Source organism: Lynx canadensis, chromosome A2, assembly GCF_007474595.2.
Source record: "Lynx canadensis isolate LIC74 chromosome A2, mLynCan4.pri.v2, whole genome shotgun sequence".
Lineage (NCBI taxonomy): Eukaryota > Metazoa > Chordata > Mammalia > Carnivora > Felidae > Lynx > Lynx canadensis.
The window spans coordinates 29,609,060-29,633,320 of record NC_044304.2 but is presented as its reverse complement, the minus strand read 5'-3'; the positions used below and the strand labels follow the sequence as shown (position 1 = coordinate 29,633,320).

At 44.0% G+C, this 24,261-nt stretch overlaps 1 protein-coding gene across 2 annotated transcripts in view; it reads right to left on the bottom strand.

The window, feature by feature from the left end:
- PTPRG (protein tyrosine phosphatase receptor type G) overlaps positions 1 to 24,261 on the bottom strand; it is a 713,510-nt gene that overhangs the window by 154,518 nt on the left and 534,731 nt on the right. For both annotated transcript variants that reach the window (XM_030307145.1, XM_030307144.2), the window contains exon 6: positions 12,239 to 12,305. In XM_030307145.1, the coding sequence (XP_030163005.1) occupies positions 12,239 to 12,305 (67 nt within the window). The remainder of the gene's footprint in view (positions 1 to 12,238; positions 12,306 to 24,261) is intronic.

Genomic DNA, 24,261 nt, shown 5'->3' with positions numbered 1-24,261 from the left:
CTGGAGGCTCCATTATGGCCAGACTGTGGCTCCCAACTATACCCTCAGTACATAACACAGTGCCTTAAAGAGTAGGTCATTTATACATGGCTGAAAAAAACATTTTTGATCAAACTAAATCACGAAGTAACTCTAAGTCAAAAGTGGCCCAGGGGCCAGATCTAACCTAGCACCTGTTTTTGTAAATGAAGTTTTATTGGAACATAGCTATGGCCATTTGTATACAAACTGTCTATGCCCGCTTCCAGGTTACAACTAAACAACCGAGTTGTTGCAGCAGAGAACATATGGCCAGCAATGCCTAAAATCTTTGCTATCAATCCCTTTACAGAGAGAGTTTGCTTATCCCTGTGCCTGTACGAAGAGAAGTAGGATATTTAAAAGAGGGGGCAACAAGCAATCCCATTTGAGAATGAATGGGGCAACCTACACAAGGCTGTAGAGGTGTGACTGTTACTTCTGCTTCTTAGACATTCTCCACCAGTGGGCATTCAACTCTCCACCAGAGAATGTAATTCTCTGCCCACTGGCCCTTCCTATAGGCTCATGACCATAACATGAAGAGCTGGTGTTATTCCAAGTTCTGAGCAAAGGCTGCTTGACTGGGAAAGAGCCCACCTGATTAATCGGATTCTTGAATTCAAGTGCCCAAAGACCCACTCCAAGGGCATGGAACAGCCACTCCATCCTGGTTCAAAGACATCTAGGCTCCTTGAGTTTACTGGTCCTGTCAGTTGGCCGAACGTGGCATTTTGATTTAAGGGTTGGCATTTGAGTAAAACGTATGTTGACATGAATATTTCCAAAGAAACACAAAAAGCAGAGTCTTGTCAACAATTAAGGAAATGAACAGGATATTTAAATTATAGAGTCATACAATGACAAAAACCCAGTACTGTCACTGAACAACAGGTCCACTGCTCGCCTCTCTCCCCTACCCGGTGGTTGTAAATGACCGGGTGTGTACATTGTTTTAGCGTCCTTCTGATGCTCAATCAGACCTAATTCACAGAGGAGAAAGTGAGGCTCACAAGAATGAAGTGATTTTGACAAAAATCCGGAAGTTTATTAATGATGGAAATAGGAACTGGCCGAGCAGAGCTGGCAAGAGAATGTATTTTAGGATCTAATAAAACTGGGATCAAATTACTGTTCCACTCCATGAGCTGGGACAAATCAGCCGAGGTCTCTGAACCTCAGTTGACCCATCTGTAGCACAAGATTAAGAATTTTACCTCACTGTGCTGTCGGGTAGGATTCATTAGGATTATACGTGCAGAACATCTGGGCAGGGTTAGGCCCACACCCAGGCATTACCAGATGAGAGGATCTTCTTCGTTTCCCACACTTTCTGATTCCTTGCCCATGACCCCTTCCCCTGATCTCAAAGGGACTCGCTACCCCAATCACTTTGTGACCATTTTCTTCCTCATGTGGTTTTATTTTGTGTGACTCAACTCACTCCAGCAACATACATTCTATTTCAACACCCAGGTAGTGACGGAAGCAGCACTCAGGGATCCGCAATCATATCCCGTCACCTCCATACTCACATCAACAAGTAACAACAGCAATGGGAATGGTGATGGGGAAGGGGGCAGTGACAGCAGCTGAGGTTGACGCTGACCGTGTGCTAGGCACAGCAGGTACAAGAAGTCACTGACTCCTCGGGACAAACCAGTAAGGTTGGCATTATTATTACCTCATTATACAGCTGAGAAACCAGAGCCACAAAAAGCTCACGTGACTTGTGCAGGCTGTGCCTAGTCCAAATAATCCTGGTATTAATCCCGGAGCCTTGCTCTTGGCCATGCCACCATGGTGCCTCTCCCGTGCCAAGGTGACATTGGTATAGCACGGTGGGAAAATCACACAAAGTAGCCCCAGGTACTTCAGTGAGCACCTTTGCAGTAGATGACAGGAGACATGATTTAAACTTTTCTCTTTGCTTTCCACATCCCATTGAAACAACCAGGAAAAGGGCATTTCCTTGGGCTCCCATGATCCTGTGCAAATGATCAAATACTGACAGAGAAGGCTGGGCCAAATGACACCTAGCCTCAAACTCAAATCCAATGTAAAGGGAATCACTTTTGAAGTCCTTTTCTGTCTTAACATTATTGGTAACAACACTGTGAGTGATAAGATAGAAGCTGCACAGCATCCCATTTCCTGGCCCTGGCTAAGAAAAGAAATGGAAATAGCTCCCATCTACGGTGGTAGTTCTGACACACTGAAGTCCAGGAAACTGTGGAAATGGCTTAAGTGCGCCTGTTTCTCGAAGATTTTGAGATCAAAAGTGTTCAGATAAGCATCTGCCCTTCCTGGATCCATAACAGATGTGAGCCAATTAGCCAAGACCAGGGTACTGAATATTTATAGCACACTTCAGGAAAGTTCCATGTAATTAAATGCCAGAGACATAAACTTCAAACAGGAAATTTTGTCGCATGTTAAGATGTTCAAAACTATCAGTGGGCTGCTAGATGATATAGCATCGGGTTTCCTATTGAAAAGGGAGAAAATAATTTGATTTCTTTAAGGTAAACATTAAACCGGAACTCTAATTAATTCAGTTGAAACACATTCGGATTACATGGCGATTTGGGTGAGATCAAAAGTGAAGCCCATCTCTGAGAAGTCTATCAAATGGTAAGTAATGACATGAGTAGACACTTACATCATCCCAACATGAACAAGCCACTAACTCTATTAGCACAGTGACCGTAATAGCTACCATTTAGTTAAGGCAGGGTTGGCAAACTTTTTCTATAAAGGGCCAGAGAGTAAGTGTTTAAGGCTTTGTGGGCCTTAACTCTCTGTGTTACAGCCACTGACCTCTGCTGTCATGGTGCAGAAGCTGTCACAGACAATATGTACACAAATGAGTGTGGCTGTGTTCCAGTAAAACTTTATTTACAAAAATGGGCAGCAGGGAAGATTTGGCTCACAGATTGCACTTGCTGGTCGATGATTTAGAGGACAGTGGACAGGTGCCAGCCACCCTTTCTTCTTAGTTATTTCCTTATCGGAATGCATGTAGCATTAACACCTATGGGGCCTTATCCCCATCTTACAAGGTGGAACCCCAGCGACAGAGAAATGCGACGATTTGTTCCAGGATCACACAGCTCCCAATGGGGCAAGCCAGAATTCAAACCCAAGACAGACTACATTCTGAAGCACTGTTTCAGAATCCAGTGTTCCTAAAGTCACATTATATGTGAAAAATAACAAACGCCATTTCTTTAAAAATATTCTATAACACAGACTTTTCAGAAAACTCATTCCAATGTTCTAATTGCTTATTCATATGAACACAGGAGATTACTCTGCAGGTGAAGAATATTAGTCTTTTTAATCTTTACCACCAAGAATGGGATGCCCCACCCACACACAAAAAGTTTCCTCATGATATTAAAATTGCCCTAAAGGCAGGGAAAATCTCGTTCATCATTTTATCCTCAACACCTTCACTAGTACTTTGTAGGCCCTCCAAGGATGACAGGACGCATAAACTCTATGATTAAAGAAGCTTAAAGTTCACATACACAAAACAGGCAAGAAGCCCTCAAACCACATCAAATCATCTCTGCCCCATCTTCTTGCTGCCGGACTGTAATGACACATAATACTATTTCTGTCTAGTAGCTGAATTTCCCCCCAAAGGTCCCTTGTCCTGGGATTTGTCCTTTTTTTCCAAAGTTCATGCAAGTTTCTTTTTAGGAACTTGAGCCATTTAGCCACAGACAGAAAGTTTATGCCAAGATCTTGACCCCAGGGATAATCACAATGGTGCAAGAATGATGATGGCAGAGCATGGTCCCGTTAAGCATTTCTTTGCATGTCCTTTCTACAGTGTGTATAACAAACCTAAATCAAGGCTGAAAGAGGCAGGTGGTGACCCTGGCAGAGAACAGAGGGGGAGATGGTCTGGGAGTAAAGGGGGCCAATCTCAAGTCACAAAGACCTTGATTCAAGCCACTCAGGCAATGCCTGCTTTGCTTACCTTTCTATATAAAGGGGGACAGGATAACTGTATCTCAGAGGCTTTCTGGAGCATTCACTGGTGCCTGTCCAGGTAATTAGACCCTGGCCTGGTGCAGAGACAGCCTGCACCAGCACAGTAGCAGTGGGGAGCCTTTGTTTTTAAACCTGAGACCTGATTCCCCATCCCCTTTGTTTTGGATTTCCTTTTTCCAAATTCCAAAAGGAGTCGTTGGCTCTCAAAGTCATCTCTTAATGATAGAATCCCAAGGTGGCCACAGTTCTTTCTTTGGCCTGCAATCAATTTGCAGAGAGAACAAACAGTCTGTCAGGGGTACTTACGGTGAAGTGTTTTTTAAAAGGTGCTGTCACTCCCCTCTTTGCTTGTTGTAAGGCCACTTGGTACCTGATGTGTCCCACAGGAAAGTGCTGTCGGAATCTCTTACTTTCCAAAGCTAATGACTGTCTTCTTTGATTGTGAAATTTAACACACACGCAGAAGGGTGCACAAAACATAAATATACTGTTGACAAATCATCCTAAAGTGAAACCTGGGGTGACCAGAACAGGGGCAGCCCTTTGCACCCTCCCTGGACCGGTGCCTCATCACTTTCCCATCCTGCCCCAACAAGTAACCGGCATCCTCTTTTTACAAGTCATTGTTACTTTGTTTTTCTTTTAGTATTACCACCTACAGATGCACCCCTAAACAATATAGGCTAAGTTTTCTCCGGATTTGAACTTGACATGGAGGAATACTTTACACATTCTTCAGATTCTTGCTTTACGTTGTGGTTCTCGTATGTGCCCAGGTTGTTGAGAGGTATAGGATCCCACCCCTCTCCATCAGGGTGGAATGTTCTATTGTAAAACTGTACCGTGTTTATCTAGCTTGCTGACGATAGGCATGTGAGGCATTTCTAGGTTTGGGCAGTCAGAAAAAACAACGTCACCGATGTTCTTGTACACATCTCATGGTACACTTTCATCTGCGTTCTCTAGGGCACATACACATACAGGAGCTGGTATACCATCAGGATTTTTAATATTTGGCTATCTGGTGCATATTGTCAGATTATTTTGGGGTTTTGTGAATGTATTACCTTTGAGAAATCAATATGCGATATACACGGGTCATTCTTTAATTTACAGTCATGTGAGCAAATCTACGCGGACAGTGTGGTGAATTTTTATATTATACCTTATGTAATCATCCTCCAGATCAAGATACATAATACTTTTATCACCTGAGAAAATTCCCTCATGTCTCCTCTCATTTACTATACCCTTCCATCTCACTATTTTGGCTTTTACCATCCAAGATTAGGTTTTTTTCTGTTCTTGAACTTGAGAGAAATGGAACTAAACTGTATGTGCTCTTCTGTTTTCAAGTAAGTCAAGCAGCTGGTTACTTTTAATTGCTGCATAATACTCCACTGTCTGGCCATACTACAACTTGCATATTCAGGCTTCCATTGGTGGACATTTGGGTTGTTTCCACTTTGTGGCTAATATACACAAAGTTCCCATGGGCAAGTCTTTCTGTGGACATTTCTCTTGGGTGTATACCCCCATGGGGGCTTGCCAGCTCAGAGGATAAGGCGTATGTACAGCTCTGGCAGAAACGGCCAAATGGCAAAAAAAAGAAAAAGAAAAAAAGAAAAAAAAAGGTTGGGGGGAGCGGGGCGCCTGGGCGGCTCAGTCGGTTAAGCATCCGACTTCAGCTCAGGTCGTGATCTTGCAGTCCATGAGTTCGAACCCCGTGTTGGGGTCTGTGCTGACAGCTCAAAGCTTGGAGCCTGCTTGCGATTCTGTGTCTCCCTCTCTCTCTGCCCCTCCCCTGATCACATTCTGTCCCCCTCTCTGTCAAAAATAGATAAACATTAAAAAAAGAAAAACGAACAGAAGAAATGGCCACACGGCTTTCAGAGAGGCTGAACCATTGGCATCTCCACAGCAGCTGTCCTCAAGTGGCAAGGGTGCCATGCCCCGGGCTGCTTTCTTCTAAAACAGTGTTTAACATATCACATGCATGTCACATATGATGTGTATAACATACCAGCAGGTGTACAAAACAAAGCCCCCCCCCCCCCATCCTTTAGAGGAAATTAGGAAATTCAGATTGCTCAAGGCCCGGAGTCCCTTTCCAGTTCTTCTTGATGGGCAGAAACCTCAATCCTAGCAGGTGGAATATGGAAAAAAAAAAAAAAAAAAAAACAGATGCAAATGTACCTGCTCCTACCATTACACGGAAACACTTGGCCAGGGAGTCACTTACATTTGCAAATTTCCTTTAACTCTCCCTTTCTGCCGAACGCCTGGGTGACTTCAGTGATTCGACATTGTCCATACATTTGGACAGCTGATGAGCATTCCAGGGCAGGGGAGAAAATGGGTGTCAAACATTCCAGAAATGAACCCAGTAGAAAACTAGTCAATCAGGGAAGCTATTTTGCAAAGAAAGTTTTGATCTTGTCATAGCCCCAACTTCCATCACTGAAAAACTTGGAAGAGCCTTGTTTTTTTACTTTAATTGAAGGGTGTTCTCAGGTGATCATTCATTTGTACTTTCACAGAGAGCTTTCTCGGAAGAGGCTGGTCAGAGAGGACAGGGGGAGGAGCCTTCTGGCTCTGCGTGGTGTCTGAGTCGATTTCTGTCTTCCTCACAGTTCCTCTGAAGGAGAAAGATACCGTCCTGCTCACTAAGGTAGTACATCCAACAGAAGATGGAAAGGACAGTGAGGAGGGTAACAGGAAAAGAGGGACAGAGAGTCAAAGCTCAACAACCAAGCAATCACTATGAGCACGTTTCCTTGCAAAAACAAAAAATTGGGGACAAGAGAGACAAGAGAGAGTGGTGAGTGTCGCGATGCCTTTTGACAGTATTCTAGAATATGTACATAAACAGGCTGCTGGATTTTGTGTGGATATTATAAAAAAGGAACAGAGGAGTAGGTAATCCAAAAAAATGAAAGAAAAAAATACTTTTTAATTGACACAGGATATAATATACATTTCTGAGCACTGGTCAATTGGGTAAAACTAGTTGTAAGAGAAGGGTACATTTCTATACCTACTCACATACGAGTTTCTTTTTTCTCTTTTTTCTTAAATGGGTTAAAAAAAACAGAACTAGATTAAGTTTTTCAGAACCAATATTTCTATCAGGTGTGGCTACTATTAAGGGCTGGTTCCTGAATACAGAAAGCAGCGTACGTGACTGAGTCCATGCTGTGAACAGGATTCACAATATCTCCCTAAATCTTTCCCCCCCAGTGGATATTGGTGGTGGTGTGGGAATAAAACACCTGACTATAGATATGTTTTACTGCATCCATGTACTGCTCTTTGGATAGATGGGGCCAGAATCAATGGCGAATCACAGCTCTCTATTTCTATTTCTTTCTTTTTTTTTTTAAATGTTTATTTATTATTGAGAGACAGAGAGACACAGAGCATGAGCAGGGGAGGGGCAGAGACAGGGTGAGACACAGAATGTGAAACAGGCTCCAGGCTCTGAGCTGTCAGCACAGAGCCTGATGCAGGGCTCAAACCCACGAACCGTGAGATCATGACCTAAGCTGAAGCCGGTTGCCCAACCAACTGGGCCACCCAGGCGCCCCTCTATTTCTATTTCTGCATGGCTCTCAAGTTTATAAAAAATCACAATTCACCTAAAAAATGAACACATAAGAAACAACACTTTATGTTGCCATGGGGTTTCTCTGCCTGGACAGTTTCTATGTACTCTTTAGGTCTGAGTGGTCATTCTGTCTGAGATGTCTCCTCTGTACCCCCAAATACGTTAAACCTGCTGCTCCCCACTTTCTAATGCAATGACAATGCTTAATCGTATGTTTCCCCCAAGACTTTATAAATGCAAGGAGGGCAGGTCTGTCTGCTGTGCGCTCTCTGCCTAGCTTAGTAGTATGCTTAGATTAGGCACTTAAGGGGTGGCTCAGTTGGTTAAGTGTCTGATGTGGGCTCAGGCCACGATCTCACGGTTTGTGAGTTCGAGCCCTGCATCGGGCTCTCTGTTGTCAGAACAGAGCCCGCTTTGGATTTTCCATCCCCTTCTCTCTCTGTCCCTCCCCAGTTTGTTCTCACTTACTCTCTCTCTTTCTCTTTCTCTCAAAATAAATAAACTAAAAAAAAACAAAAACAAAAATATCAGGCACTTAATAACTAGGCACAAAAGGAATAAGCACTGCTTCTAAGAACCTCTGAGCATTTTAAAAGTGAGAGCACCAATAAAAAAAAAATTCTTGGGAAATGGGACTAGGAGAACGTCTTTGGAAGGAAGATGAGAACCTCCATGCCAGCCAAGGGAGGGCAGGCCTAAGGTCTTCCTTCCAGAGACAAACTGCCAGCAGGAGCCTTGTTATCCGGCAGCCTCTAGCTGCCGCACCTTCAGGATTGACCACGGTGTGCTCACGGAGTCTGGCCTTGCTGGCACACTCTAGCCGGTGACTGCCCACGACAGGGGAACCCAGGCTGGGCCACTCCTGCCCAACGCAGGACGTCTCTCCCAGGCAGTCTTGGCTCTGAGGTGCTCCGATGGCCTGGCCAACACTTCTTCTTGTTTTTGTTCTTGTTCTTCTTCTTTTTAAGTTAATTAATTAATTAAATATAATTTATTGTCAAAGTGACTTCCATACAACACCCAGTGCTCATCCCAACAAGTGTCCTCCTCCATGCCCATCACCCATTTTCCCCTGTCCCCAACCTCCCATCAACCCTCAGTTTGTTCTCTGTATTTAAAAGTCTCTTCTGGTTTGCCTCCCTCCCTCTCTGTTTGTAACCTTTATCCCCCTTCCCCTCCCCCATGGTCTTCTGTTGAGTGTCTCAGGAGCCACGGATGAGCGAAAACATATGGTATCTGTCTTAGAGGGGAAAGTGGGCGATGGGCATCGAGGAGGGCACTTGTTGAGATAAGCACTGGGTGTTGCACAGAAACCAATTTGACAATAAATTATATTTAAAAAAATATGGTATCTGTCTTTCTCTGACTGACTTATTTCACTTAGCATAATACCCTCCAGTTTCATCCACGTTGCTACAAAAGGCCAGATTTCATTCTTTCTCATGGCCAAGTAGTATTCCATTGTATATATAAACCACATCTTCTTTATCCATTCATCAGTTGATGGACATTTAGGCTCTTTCCATAATGTGGCTATTGTTGAAAGTGCTGCTATAAACATTGTGGTACGTGTGCTCCTATGAATCAGCACTCCTGTATCCTTTGGATAAATTCCTAGTAGTGTTATTGCTGGGTCATAGGGTTATTGCTGTAAATTCCTAGTAGTGTTATTGCTGGGTCATAGTTCTAGTTTTAATTTTTTGAGGAAACTCCACACTGGCCAAGACTTCTTGAGAGCTGCCTTCAGCCAGTCCTCCTAGATTCCCTCCTCATTCAGAGATGTCAGACCTGTACTGTCATCCCAACGCTCTCCCCATCCAGCCCTGCTCCTCTTTATCCCTCTCCTGCCAAAAAATTCACCTGCACTTAAAACCCCACCTTGCTGTCTGCCTCACAGAGAACCCCGATGACCAAATGCCAAGTAGGACTGGCCAGTATGACCAGATTTCTCACTGGCATTTCAACTGGAGAACATACAAGATTCTTCCTATTAAAAAAAAAAAAAAACCCTTTCATTTAATGAGGAATTAATATTCTAAGATATGACTCCCAGAGCTGAAGAAATAAAACCAATTCTGAACTGTAACAGAAATCCATATTGATCTTTTCCTTTTTACACATTTCTATTGTCATTTCCAAGCCAGAGATTCTGTGAAGGGCACAATTATTTATGTCCCATCAAATTAACAGATCATTCAAATCCCTCACAGGACCTTCAACTGAAAATGCTTCCAGTTCCACCAAAAGTTGTTCTAGCGATTGCAAATGTTCATTCTCTTCTGGAAGAATGACAAAAGAGATGTGTGTTTTCACAATCCCCTTGTCACAGGGAAAACCCGTGACAGCCTGAGAACGGAGGGTGCAGTCACATTTCCAAGATGTTCTCTGACTCCCTTCTCTTCCCAGTCATAGCAAAACTCAAGGAGCCTTAGTTTCTTCTCCTCTTCTTCAGGTTTCATATTTTGATATTTCCACTTATTTGTACGTCTGCTTGATCCACTGAGTTGGCGGACATTTACTGAACGTCTATTACTCACCACACACGCAGGGGTTCTTGCCCTCATGACGTGGACACTTCAGTAGGTAATACACGAGTGAATAAAAGACAAGGTTATTTTTGATACCTTCAAACGGTTCCAAGAAAGGAGCCTAGGATGATGTGGTGGGGAGTGGGTGGGCCATGGGATAGAATAATTAAAAAAGAACTTTCATTGCACACAGTGGGCATGCCACACTTCTGCTGTACAAATAAGTAAACTTCCTCCTGCAGGGAATTATTCCTGGCAGATCTCCTCTGACTTCTCCATTAGAAAGTGTGTTGAAACCACAACTCAGGCATCTTTGTCTCCCTCCCAGTGCCAGGTAAACATGTAAGAGCAAACACGTAATAGCCTCTTGGAGGGTAATTGTGGATAATGAGGAAGGATATAACACGATTATGGCAGCACAGAGCTCATGAACCAAATGATGACTAGGCAGTGAGTTTACTGAGATTTGGGGATCTGAGAGCTAACAGAAGTCTCCGCTTACCTTTAACATATGGAATCTCCTTCAATTATCATTGTGGAAATAAGAGCATGATCTGCCTTAGCTGGTGGAATGCTTCCTCTCTAACTGAAGAATAGGTACCTGTTTCGAAGATTCTAGAACTCTTCATGGTGTTTTTGTTTTCAAACATGAATAAGTCAAGGGGAAGGAAGGAAACGATCTAGTCATCATTTACTACGTTTCAGGCCCCAAAACTCAATCTACACCACGAACTGGAATTTCTGGAAGGGTTTGGTCAACTGAATGTCCAAGGGGATCTTATGGGAAAGGAGCTCAGAATGCACAACATGTTGCCCAAATACCAGCTTTCTTTGCACTTTTGAGGTGTCCAGAGAACAATGCAAATATCCCTACTGTCCAAAACCACCACCGTTGTGACCAACATCAAAACACAAACAAATGCGCAGGCAGAAACAGTTTTGGCAAAGTTGCTCTGTTCTCTAGAGAAACTGTCACATAGCCTACTTCCCAGCTCCATGTGAGGGATTTGCTTTGGGGCAAACTGAAATTTTGAAGAAGCCGTGGAAATTTCTCACAATGAAAACCTCTACGGGGGTGTTTTCAGCCACCCTATTTTCCTACTTTTCATACGTTTATTATTGTTCACTGCTGCACGATTGAATGGTTATAAGAGAAGGACAATTAATCCAGAATCCTGCTGGCTTCAACTGTACCCTGACAAGTGGTTTTAGTTTCCCTGAGAGAAATGGGGGAAGATGTCTGTTAAGGTCTGCAGAGTTGGCTAATGTTGAAAGACAATCCTCCCAGAAAGGTGTGACGATGTTTTATCACAGCTGTGGAGATGAAGGGTAGATTTATTATGGTTACTAATGCTATTTCTGTCAATGTCTTTGGAATTCTAATTAGATTATTAAAACTTTGCAAATCATGACACTACCTCTAGACTCCATACCTCCCTGTGACAAGGGTACTTTTGAAATTAGAGGATCCTGATGTCATAGCTAATGATGCATTGCCGATAATAAAGTTGCGGGGAAATTCTTCCAATAAAAACCAGTTGGGAAAGACAGAACCCATTTATCTTACTTTCTCTCCCAGTTTTATGCCTGAGGATAAGACGTCTGCTACACAGAACACAGCCTAGCTTTTTCCATGCTAGTGGCTCATGATGCTTGCTCACATGCAGCAAAGTTTAATGACTTGTCACAGCTACTTAAATTTTTTCCCTAAATCTGAGCGGCAAATCAAGAAATTTATTAATGCAAATACACTTGAAAGAAGAGTATTTTTAAGAGAGACATGAGACAGTGGCAGGTTCAACGCATACAAACGGTATATCTTAGGGCATTTTGATTTATAACACATGCATTCAAAGTGGTACCTGAAGAGAAACAAATGGCTTACTGTTAACCCAGATCCATTTTCAGGTAATAAATGGGCATCCTCTTTACCCATCAAATAATGGCTCTAACGCCCTTCAACATCAGTGGATGAGGAATCGGTGTCACCCTGTGTCCTCTGCAAGATAACCCCATTCCTTTAGGTGGAGACCTTAGCTCTTCACATACCAGCAAAAATAAGCGTACATGGCTTACTTACCATGATGTACGACGCCCTTCAACCCATGGATAATAGGATCCAGTGCGGAATTGTCCCTTGGACTGACCTACATGTAAAGGAAACATGATTGGTTAAATCTATTCCGGCATCAGACACAACAGCCTCAGTTTAATCTTCTGAAGAGAAGGGGGGTGGGGGAAATAGATGTTATCTAGCAAGCTGCTTAGGTCTTACATATACCATGGCTCTCACCAAACACAGAAGATTTATGACATAATAAAATCAAGTGAGGAAGTCTAAATCAAAAGAAAGAAACTTCTCAGAATACATTAGAACAGGAGAGAAATACCACAGTCCTACTAAAATCTTAAAAAGCAACGGTAAGACTTTCTTCTTGCTTTTGTTTTATTAAAAGTACACCCTGATCTGCTAAAAAGTCATTGAAAGTCATCAAAGAGTGATCCATCATTGACTGAATATTTCAGTACCTTCTTGTGATGTGTTTTTTCCCCCCGCTTCTTTTTGGAAAATGGATCTGTGCCCTGCCAGCCTGCTCTCCTTTCTGAGGATCCCAGTCTCCTGTGCTTTACCACCACCATACTATAAGAGGAATTTCTAAGACTACCTCGGAGTAGGAGAGGGGAGGACAGGGCAGGAGAGGAGCTTGAAGAGACAGTACCTCCCAACTTCACTTCCCTCTGGGGTTTTTAATTCCCCCCCAAAGTCAAGCCTCTTTCCCATTCTTTCCCTTAAGTTTCTGATTATTACTCAGTATAAATTCTCATTCTTGCCCTTTCCAGAAGACTAAAATTCCACCAGCATATTATAATTTTGGTTTTTAGGTACTTTCTTGTAGACACTAATTAAAATAGTTACAAATGAAATGCAACGACATCTAGATTTTACTTCAAAATAATCCAACAGTGGATAGCAGTTCGAAAAGATGCGACAAGACTGGCAATCTATCAATCATTGATGACCTTAGGTGATGAGTATCAAATGGGTCATGATACAATTTTCTCTATACTTTTTAGAGTGTGTGTTTAACTTTTGCAAAATCCCTTATCTATATGGTCAGCCTATCTCCTGAGTTTTTTTTTTCAGAAATGGTATTTATATTTTTAGTTATTTTTAATGTTTATTTATTTTTGAGAGAGAGAGAGAGTGAGCAGGGGAGGAGCAGAGAGACAGGGAGACACAGAATCCGAAGCAGCTCCAGGCTCCAAGCATCAGCGCAGAGCCCGACGCGGGGCTCGAACCCACGAACCGTAAGATCATGATACGAGCTGAAGTTGGATGCTTAACCGAACGAGCCACCCAGGCGCCCCGGGGTGGGTATTTATATTTAACCCACTTCTAACATAATGAAGTTCAGATATTGGTGAATCTTTCAAGGTGTAGCAAGACCCAACTGGATGCTTCCTAGTTAATTTAGGGTCATTGGAGGTCAAAATTTTAGGGTAACTGAAAATCTCCCACATTCCTTCTCCCTGTTAACAAATCATCCACTGGACTGCCACTCCTAGTGTACTCTCGGACAATACCCATACTTCACATGTTTCCTTCTGTTTTCTGCTTCAGCATCTCCACGTTAGCACAGTGGTTCTCACCTGGAGGTGATTTTACCTATCTCCCACTGCCCACACCCATCCTGAGGTCACTGAGCCACATCTGCAGACATTGTCGGTTGTCACAAGTAGGGACGAAGAAGAGGGGCTACCAGCATCACGTGGTTAGAGGCAAGGCTGCTGCCAAAAATTCCATAGTATTCCGAATAGCCCCCCTACAGCACAGAATTATCTGCCCCAAGATGTCAACGGGGCATAAGGTGAGATTGAGAAATTCTAGTTGCAGGCACTGTGAGTTAACAGTGATTAATATGTCATTACATATTGATGACAGGAGCCTTGGGTTACGGTGAAATTAAAACACAGGTGTCATTATGTATGGTGTCACATTTATAGACTAATAAAGTGAGGCGGAATTTGGTACTACACCATAAACACTACAGACACTTCAGAAAGGATCAGTGAATAGGAACCCAGTATACCAGGTCACAAAGGTGGAATTCTGGGAGTTACCATTAGCGTACCTCCGAATTGCCTGACAGGAAGCTCTAGCCAAGGGTTTGACAGATTGGTTGAGCACAAAGCATTCTTGAGAGGTAAACATCCACAAAAAAAGACATCAAAATGAAGACCTCATATTTACACCCTAGCAAATACTCACCAACATTTTACAAAGATGCTCAAAACTGGAATCACAACTCAAGAATGCAAGATAAGAGAGTCTACTGGTAAATGTGGCCAAATTTTAGAAGTGAAAGAATAAATAGGAGTGGAGAGAACTATCTCGTATCAAATTGAAGGTATAGACAAAAACATGGTCTTCCTTCTCCTTCTCCAGATTTAGGCTGGTAGAGAAGTTTATGCTACCTCAACCACCCGTAGTTACCCTAATATCTGTGGGAAATGGCAAAAGGGCCACAAACTTGTGTCATGCCTGTCACACGCACCTTTGCAATCTGACTTGGCCACTCCTCCCATCACAAGTGTATACCAACTTCTCCACTCTTTGAAACTGGGCTTGACCCCGTGACTTGCTTTGGCCAATGGGACATGAGCGAACCTGTATAGGGAGCAGCTTACACAGGGCTTGCATGTAGAGTTTTAACCTCTCTTGGGACTCTGAAATTTCGAGACCACCAGGTGAAGAATCCCAAGCTAGACTCTCGGAGGACAAGATGACATAGGGCAGATAGGCCGTCCCCACTGAGGTAGTTCTAGACTAGCCAGCTTGCCAACTATCAGATAGGACAGTGAGTCTCTCCCAGACTAACCAGCCTCACATGAACTACCTGAAGGCCCCAGAGACCACCCGAGCTGGTCCCAACCAGATAAACTGCACAGCTAACCTACAGAACCATAAAGCAATAAAATAATTGTTGTTTTAACTAGTTGGGATCATTTGTTACAGCATAAAATAACTGTTAGAGTTTCAGAGTGTGTACAGAGGTGGAGGATTTGGGACAGACTAAGAAACCAAGAATTTTCTTATTTTTTTTTTTAATGTTCATTTATTTATTTTGAGAGGGTGGGGGAGGGGCAAAGAGAGGGCGGGAGGGAGGGAGAGAATCCCAAGTAGGCTCCATGTTGTCAGCACAGAGTCAGACCCGGGCCTCAATCCCATGAACTGTGAGATCATGACCTGAGTCGAAATCAAGAGCTGGACACTCAACCGATTGAACCATCCAGGCACCTGACCAATAATTTTCTTGACCAATATACTCTGCTTCTGGTTTGTCATAAAGGTTTCTCAATGAGACTCAACATACCAAGACACAGCATTGGCTGTTAACCCAATCAACTCATGTGCTTCTCCAAAACTGTGTTACCCCTCCTCTACCAGGGCAACATTTCAGATGCTTTTGATTTTCAATCCCAACTGTGGGGGGATGTTTTATTGTTGGGGGACCCTTTAATGCATTCAGTCTTATTTCATGAAAAGAAAGCTCAGAGAAAGCTCTAGTCCCCCATTTCTTCCACTCACCAATAACATTTGTAGCTCATGCAAGAGAAAAATAACCAGGCAACCTAATCCAGGTTGACTTTCTGACCACTTCTGACTACAATATCTCTACTCAAGTCAGATCCCATTCAAGTTCCAGGGCCTGACCCTATATTCTAAGTAACCCCATAAATGAGAAAACCTACAATGCCCATTTGCCTCCACAGCCCCCATTGCTAGTTTCCATGGCTGGGGTTAAGGAAAATAGATCAGGAGAAAGGGAGAGAAAATGGAGATCATTGGCTGGTCCAAATAACTTACTAGTAATACTGAGCTCACTCTCCAGTCTATGTGTCGGTTCTAAAGCTCAGGGTGGGAATCCAAATAGCATGCTAATAAGTGGGTTTGTTCCAGTAAAGGCACAACCCTGTCTGAAATAATCCCTTCCATTTACTGTTTCAATCAATTTGCCACTTAAAAAAAAATCATGAACACAAGCTAAGCAATTTGGATAGCTCTGAAATATGCCTATGGTGAAGAAGGCTGTTTGAGCAACCCATATTTACATCCTGGACTCATTCAGAGTAGAGGAGGCCAGAGGGTGGGGGAAAACAATGAAATTTTGAGTCAGGGATGAACGCTTAGAGCGTCAGTGTCCTCACCTATAAAATGGGGTTACTATTTCCTAATGCTGTCCTAAGGATTAAATGTGTAAAGCTTGGAGTATAATGCTGAGTACAAACGCAACATTCAAGAAGGATGGATGTGACTAGGCAACAACTTGACCCAAACACTCAAATTTAAATGAATGTCAAACAACAGCAGTTTCATCCCTGAACTTGTCAATGTGCTTGGCTCTAAAAGTAATACCTACTTGAGCTCAAATTTCAAAAGATCCAAATTTATGTTTTATTTGACATCCACTCAGTTTTGTAATACGCTGCTCCTTTGAAAGCCACACGAGGAGTTTTCCCGGATCTTGAAATTCGCCACCTTCTCCTCTGAGACCAAAGGAGTTATGCAGTAATACTGAGAAGGTGGCAATTACACAAATGAGCTTAAAATGGCCTCGGAGAAATGGACATCCCCTTGCCCTGCAGTTGGCGCTCTTGTTGCAAAGCTCAGCTCCTGGCCCTTCTAACTCGGAGCAGCTTTTGTGGCATGAGTCATCGTCAAAAGGATGGCATGCCAACGCGACACAGGGCCCTGAGCGAAAGCCTTTAAGTTGTCTTTAGATATAACAAGCGACACAGAGACATTAGCCACGTAGGAAACCATGACACGTAGGTTTGGGCAAAAGGCCAAATTCATATAAATGCTGATGAAATCTAATCTTCATAAAGTTATCTTTCCGAATAATAGACCATGATAAGGATTGAGCCAACTATCAGATTCATAACCACGGTGTCAATAATCTCTAGAGATGCGTCTGCAAGCCAGGGCCTTACGAGGACCTGAGGTCTTTCCTGCTTGAAGCAAAATGAAATGCAAGTAGAGAGGCCCCAGCAGACTGCATGTGCCTCTGTTCAGATATCAGCTGCCATTTTCCAGTCCCTCGTGCCATTTGGCCCTTGACTTCGATCCTAATAATCTTCAATCTATCAAGTCCTGGCCATCTGCTAACTAGGATGGCCAAGACAACCTACTTGCCTTGAATCCGACATCACCAGCTGCTCCTTTCGTCCTATAAACGCCACATCCAGCCAATATCCTCTTGTGGGAAAAAGGATTTATGCCCGCTGAGAGTGAATGGCTACATGATTAAACCACGCCTGTGAAGGAAAGTGTCAAACAGCAGGACCAGAGACTCCACATGGCCTTCCTGAACTGCAGAGGTGATGAGCCATCCACTCCAAAGGTTAGTGGGCCACTGTGTACTCAGAAGCTGAAGTGTCCGATCAGGACAAGGCAAGCACTTCTCATGAGATCTGATCTCAGATCTGATTCTCCTCTTCCTCCCACGGCTCTTACCTAAAGAGCCATGTGGCAAGGACGCTGCAGCTCCTTTCATTCTGACTCCAACACCTTGGTCACCGCTCACCACATTCAGAGTCAAGTTACTGTCAAGAACTTCCTGGCTCAAACCATTCACAACTTGGTTACTTTTGTACCACTGCATTTCAGTTAGGCCTGACCCAGAGACAGGACACCAACCAGCTTCCTTTATTAATAAATGAAATACTGGTCAATAATTTAGGAAACAATGTGTCTATGTGCAAGGACACAAGCATAGCATCAAACCACTAACCACACGGATCCACATTGAAAACACCGTTCTTCTCTTGACTGTCTTTGTCAATACTCACAAATATGGCTTTTCTTCTTGGACAGCCCACAGCCTCTCCCTGTTCTGTTGGGAGAAATTTCTTTTTTCCCTTTGGACATCCCAACGATGCTTTCTATTCTTTCCTGACTGTCACTGCTGCCACGGGATTACGACAGGCAGAATCAGAGGTCGTGGTGCATTGAGCATCCCAAACTGCCACGGAATAAAGTCCGAGAGAAAACAAGGGACACAATCCAGAGCGAGGCATGACAGAGGAAAAGGAGTTCTGTGAAGGTGTACTGCTTTTCACGAAAGGAGGGATTTTAGCCTCCCCGTCAGCTAAAGGCAACTCACCAAGTGTGGATTCCTGGCCAGGAGGCTTGGCTTCACTTTGAGTAATAAATTTCCAGAATCATACCGTAAGCCCCATCTCATAGATATGCAGAACATCACAGGTGCATCTCACAAGAGAGGCAAGAGCTCCTGTTGGGGGGAAGGGTATGGCCCCGTATCATCATCTATTTTCTGGCACTTGACAGGACACCCTCCTGGGACTGGTTTCCGTCCACAGATGAGAAAACGCCTAATTCCTCAGCCATGGGAAGGGATTAATATGAAAAGGCAACACAATTATAAATGCTAATAGGATTCACCCTCCCCGCTTCAACAGGAGTTTGAGCATTGACACAGCTTACTTACTGTTAATTCATAATGTTAGTGGAAACCAGTCAATTCACAAGTTATTCATCTCCAGAGAATTGAGATTCGTGGCCAGAGAAGGCCGCAGAGGAAATGAATTTAATGCTCTTGGTCTGTTTCGACTGACCTTCTCTATCCCTTTGCTCCCACTACTCCTGCTCACCAGAGTATTTACCACTTAATTGTCAGACTTGGCTTGGAGGAGTCTATTACTGGAAAAACCAACCCAGCAGGGTGACAGCGAGGCCCAGTAGCAAATCCGCACAACTGCGGACCTTGCCAGCAGCAGCCTCGCCTATTGTCAATACAGGCGATTTCTCCTTTTCGCGAGGATCAAACTGTCCCGGACTGAGTACACAATGCCATTTCCTCTGGCTTTGGACTCTCTCAAAAACTCAATTTCAAAGCCAAGGCAGGAGCGAGAGAGAGAGAGAGAGAAAATGGGCAGGCTGGGGCACCTGACAAATGGAACTTCCACATGGTGATTTTTGTCCTTCTTTGTCTTTTTAATGCATTGTGTTTCAGAGCCAAGAAGGGAGTGGGAAAGCCTTTCCAGCAGTTTCAGACAGAGACCCAGAACCTGCCTGTCCCACCCCGGCCAGACTTCTCAAAGTAAAGGCTGCTCTTGAACTGGAAAGAGGCAAAAAAGAAATTCCAACCTAGCAAAGTATGACTGAGAGTCTTAGGCTATAGTGCCAACCATTTCACACAGATACTGTTATGATTTTTTGAATTAAAAGAAAAAAAAAAAAAGGCATGCAATCTGGGGAAGCCTGGGGCAAGAGAAGCTTATTTCAGGTTCAGTGACTTGGCTGCAAGTTTCTCTCGATTCAGTGTGGCAGTGCTGGACAACTTTGCCTTTCTTTTGTTAATAATCCTGCCATGCACTGAAAAGCCCCAACAATATCAAAGTCTTGGGGGAGAAAGGAGAGCTGACTGCTTCCACAGGGAGCAAGTGGCTTCAACCAAAACACATTAGATGTGAACCTTCACCCTTGCTTTCTCTTTCCCTCGAAGCAAAACGCTGCTCAGGGCTCTCCATTTACAAAAGACTCGGAATCCAGAAAGCACTGTGTGGGGACTGCTTTAAATCCCCGCCATGTGTGCAGCAAGAAAAATATAAAAGATGAGGCATATCAGACCAAAGGGGTCACCAGATTGATCCTTCCCTTGAAAACATTCCTCCATGGGTAAGGTCATCACTTTGGATAAAACTGAAGCATCCAGATGGCATTATGAGGGATGGGGAAGACTCTCCAAATACCATGTAGCTATCATGTATCAAATATTAAAATGACCTTGCTCATCTTACGGTTGTATAAAGAGGTGATGGGGGAAAAAAACAAATGGTGCCTTTGGCCTACATGGCAAAACCCCAGGTCTTCTGCAAATTTATTCAACAGATATGCCCTGAGTGCCAAGGGCATGCTGTGGTGGGCTGACACTAAGAGGGCCCTCAGTGATTCCCAATCCCACGTCTTCAGAATTAACCTGAAGGAATTCAGGAATTAACTCCTTCTGGGGATGGGCTGGATCTAGCGGCTTGCTTTTAACAAGTAGAAGGGAGCAAAGTCAGAGACACCCTTTTGATGATCAGGTTACAAGAGACTCTAACGCCCATCTTGCTAGCGGATTCGCACGTTGTGTACTTTGCTTGCACACTTTGGTAAAGTAAATGGCCATGCTAGAGAAGCCCATACAGTGAGACCCTGAAGGTGGTCTCTGGCCAACAGCCAGAGGGAAACTGAGGCCCTCAGTCAAACAGCCCTTGAGGAACTGAATTCTGTCAACAATCTGAGTGAGTGTGGAAATGGATCCTTCCCCAGCTGAACTTTCAGATACGACCTCAACTCTGGCTGACACTCTGATTGCACCCAAGTGAGAAACCATGAAGGAGGGGACCCAGAGAAACTGGGAGATGGTAAATGTGTGTGGTTTTAGCTGTTAAGCTTGTGGTAATATTATAGGGCAATAGATAACCACATAGCAAGAACTGGGTGCCGGGATATGGAACTGAATGAATCACAGACCTGACAGTCTACTGCTTGTTCCCACAGGGAGACGAGGGCCCTGGCCTCCTTAAAGAATCCACATACCACCATTTTCTTGATACTGGTGCTTCAGCTATTCAAGGTAGTTCCCATCACTCTAAATAGGCTCTTGCCTCTCACAGACCTAAATTGCTATGTTACATCATAGCTGCTAGAGTTTGAGGGGAAGCAATACGTTTAAAATCCAAGTTCCAATGGGTCACCTGGGTGGCTCAGCTGACTGAGTGTCTGACTCTTGATTTCAACTCAGGTTATGATCCCAGGGTCATGGGATCGAGTCCCACATCAGGCTCCACACTCAGTGTGAAGCCTGGGTGAGACTCTCTCTCGTCCTTTGCCCCTCTCCTCAGCTCACACTCACTCTCTCTTTCTAAAATTATAATAAAATTGGGGCGCTGGGGTGGCTCACATGGTTAAGCATCTGACTTTGGCTCAGGTCATAATCTCAATGTCTGTGGGTTCAAGCCCCCCATCAGGCTCTGTACTGATAGCTCAGAGCCTGAAGCCTGCTTCACATTCTGTGTCTCCCTCTCTCTCTGCTCCTCCTTCTCTCTCTCTTTCTCAAAAATAAACATTAAAAATTTTTAAAAAATAAATAAAATTATAATAAAATAAAATAAAATCCAAATTCCAACCAGGAAAATTTGGCAAAAATAGTGCGTAAACCCCAAATGGGGCAAACAGACATCAATCATTAATTCTGAGATACAGTGTTTTCAGTGGCTTTTATTTTATTTTATTTTTTTTTAATTTTTTTTTTCAACGTTTATTTATTTTTGGGACAGAGAGAGACAGAGCATGAACGGGGGAGGGGCAGAGAGAGAGGGAGACACAGAATTGGAAACAGGCTCCAGGCTCCGAGCCATCAGCCCAGAGCCTGACGCGGGGCTCGAACTCCCGGACCGCGAGATCGTGACCTGGCTGAAGTCGGACGCTTAACCGACTGCGCCACCCAGGCGCCCCAGTGGCTTTTATTTTAAACAAACATAGGAAACCGATAAATTGCAGCACCAAATCCGAGTCCTTCTCAAAGAAAGATGTCCCTGGGCAAGGTACAAAGCACAACACACTGGTGTGAGCAGCTGCTGTTTCTGATTCATAGCAACCAAGCTAAGTGAAGACTAATTACACACTCCATACTCTTATTTTTCCTTTTGGAATGGGGTATTTCCACTCTGTGCCTCCTGTAGAGCACTGAATGATTGCCCCCATAGTGTGGCCTCTGAAGACTGATTAAGTATCAATCCACTTTTCCCAAGCAATACCTCACAGGGTATTCCCTATTCCAAACCACACGCTTATGTGAAGGCTTTGGTGCTCGATACCGTAAGGGGGACTTTATGCCCCTGTCACTGTCCTCTGAAATCAATCCATTAACTCATCTAAACATCCCATTTCATCCAACAACCCAGTGATGGCTATTTTCAGTGTATAATCATTAAAGTTGGAGCATCTGACGTAAGAGCTTTAGTTAAGTAATGTTTTGGGGGATACAAAAAAATTATTGAAGTGTACAAAGGTCTTCAAATCTACCAACTAGGAAGATTCCTTTTAAGTACCTGGTAGTCTACACAAGGGCCAGCCCCATCTCAAGGAGGACACAGATTAATGCTAACTGAAGAGTTCAGCTTTGTATGGAAAACGCACCTGAGTTCAACAGAGGATAAAATTAAATTGCAATGAGGAAAGACAAAATCTTTCCCAGCAGGCCTTGATTGATAGAACGTGTTATTTGTAGCAGAACAAAATGGAAAACCAGAAAGTTTGTTCCTAGCAATCATTGTCTCACTGGGCCAACTTTCTCTCCTTTGAGAAAATAATATGATTTCTTCCTGGCGCATGTAGTCTACTTATTTAAGCAACAGTGCTCAGGATCTTCCACTTCCTCCAGCAGCTCTCTTGAACAAAACAGCCCCAGTAGGGGAGGGATAGGTAATATTTAACCAGGAAGAGGTTTATCTCGTGAATCCTGCCATGGATAATAACCTGAGAATAAGTCACTTCTTAGAAAATGACGAGCGCGCATCTCCTGTGATGAGCTCATGTGAAACCTGGGTGCGTACGACTGGCAGAGGGGTTAAGCAGAGTTTTTGAAACCAGGTTGGTAGACCCAGGTTCAAAACCCTACTCTTTGACTTGACAGCTAATTAGCTGGATGAAAGTGAATTACAACCTCACTATGCCTCAGTTCCTCATCTGTAAAAATGAGATCACTGCCCCTCAATGACACAGGGTTATTAAGAGGATTAAATGAATGTTCAGCGCAGTGCCTAACACACCCAGGATTCTTCAAAACTAGCCACAGCCACTCTTTCGCCACAGGGGCAGGCACGCCCTGCTGGTACCCAACCAGGCATACACGAACACACATAAAGACACAAATACTACTACCTCTAGTTACAAACAGACCGACAGTTATCAGGGCTCTAAGCTAAATCCAGTGAAGCACGAACTCCCCTACCTGCACCCCAATCTTTGATTACAATAGCATGGTAACATCTTTCTACCCAGCAGACCAGACCCCAAACCCAGGAATCGTTTTCTTTCCACAGCCACATACGATGTATCAGAAAGTCCAGAAGATCCTACCTCCTAAATATACCTCGAATCCAAATCCACAGACCACCTCCCTCCAGCTTCTCCATTCTGCTGCCTACCCCACCATCACTCTAAACCTAAGTAACCTCCAACAGCCTTGCCTAACTGGCTTCCCGACTTTCTCTACTGTAACCGCTAAGCGCCGGCACCGCCTTTAATCAGCTTTAAAAGTAAAACAAAAATCAGACAACAACAATGATGAAACACTGTTCTGACTGACCTGAGACGTGATCTGGGCACCTAGGCATTTGAAAGCTCCCTAAGTGATTCTGACAGAACCACTGAGTTAGAATGATCCTTCAAAAAGTACACTTAATCACAATACATGCCTGCTTAGCGGTTCCCCAGGATCGGGCTGAGGTCCTCTGCAGATTCTTACTGCCATGACTCTCGCGGTTCGCTATAGTTCAGCAGCACCGGCCTCCCTCCTCCTTCTTCCTCGGATACTCTCGGGCCTTTTTACTTTGGCCATGGCGCTGTCCCCTCTGCCTACAATGCCCTTCAATCAGATCCTTGAAGGGCCGGTTCTCACTCTTCAGATCGCAGCTACAAGAGGCTTTCCCCGACCACCCCATCCAAACTGGCCCGTCCCAAATACTTGTTAACTTATCACTCTCAGTTCCTCCCCAGCACCAGCCTCTGCCTGTCAATACCTGAAGTCTGGAGGGCAGCCCAGGTGCTTGGTGCACCAAAGGATATCCTGGCGGCGGGGGGAGGGGGTCCTCAAAGTTTAAGCAAGTCAGAGGGTCCTCATCCACTCCAGCGTCACCAGGTTAGCTAGCACCTGTAACACATCCTCTGTCACGGCACCTCCTACCCTTCCTTTTAATGACCTGTTGAAACACCTGTCCCCTGACTGGGCTGACAGCTTCCTGAAGGCAGGGTTCGTACTTTATTTAATTTGATTTTATATTCCAAGCACCATGCACCTCAGTACCAGC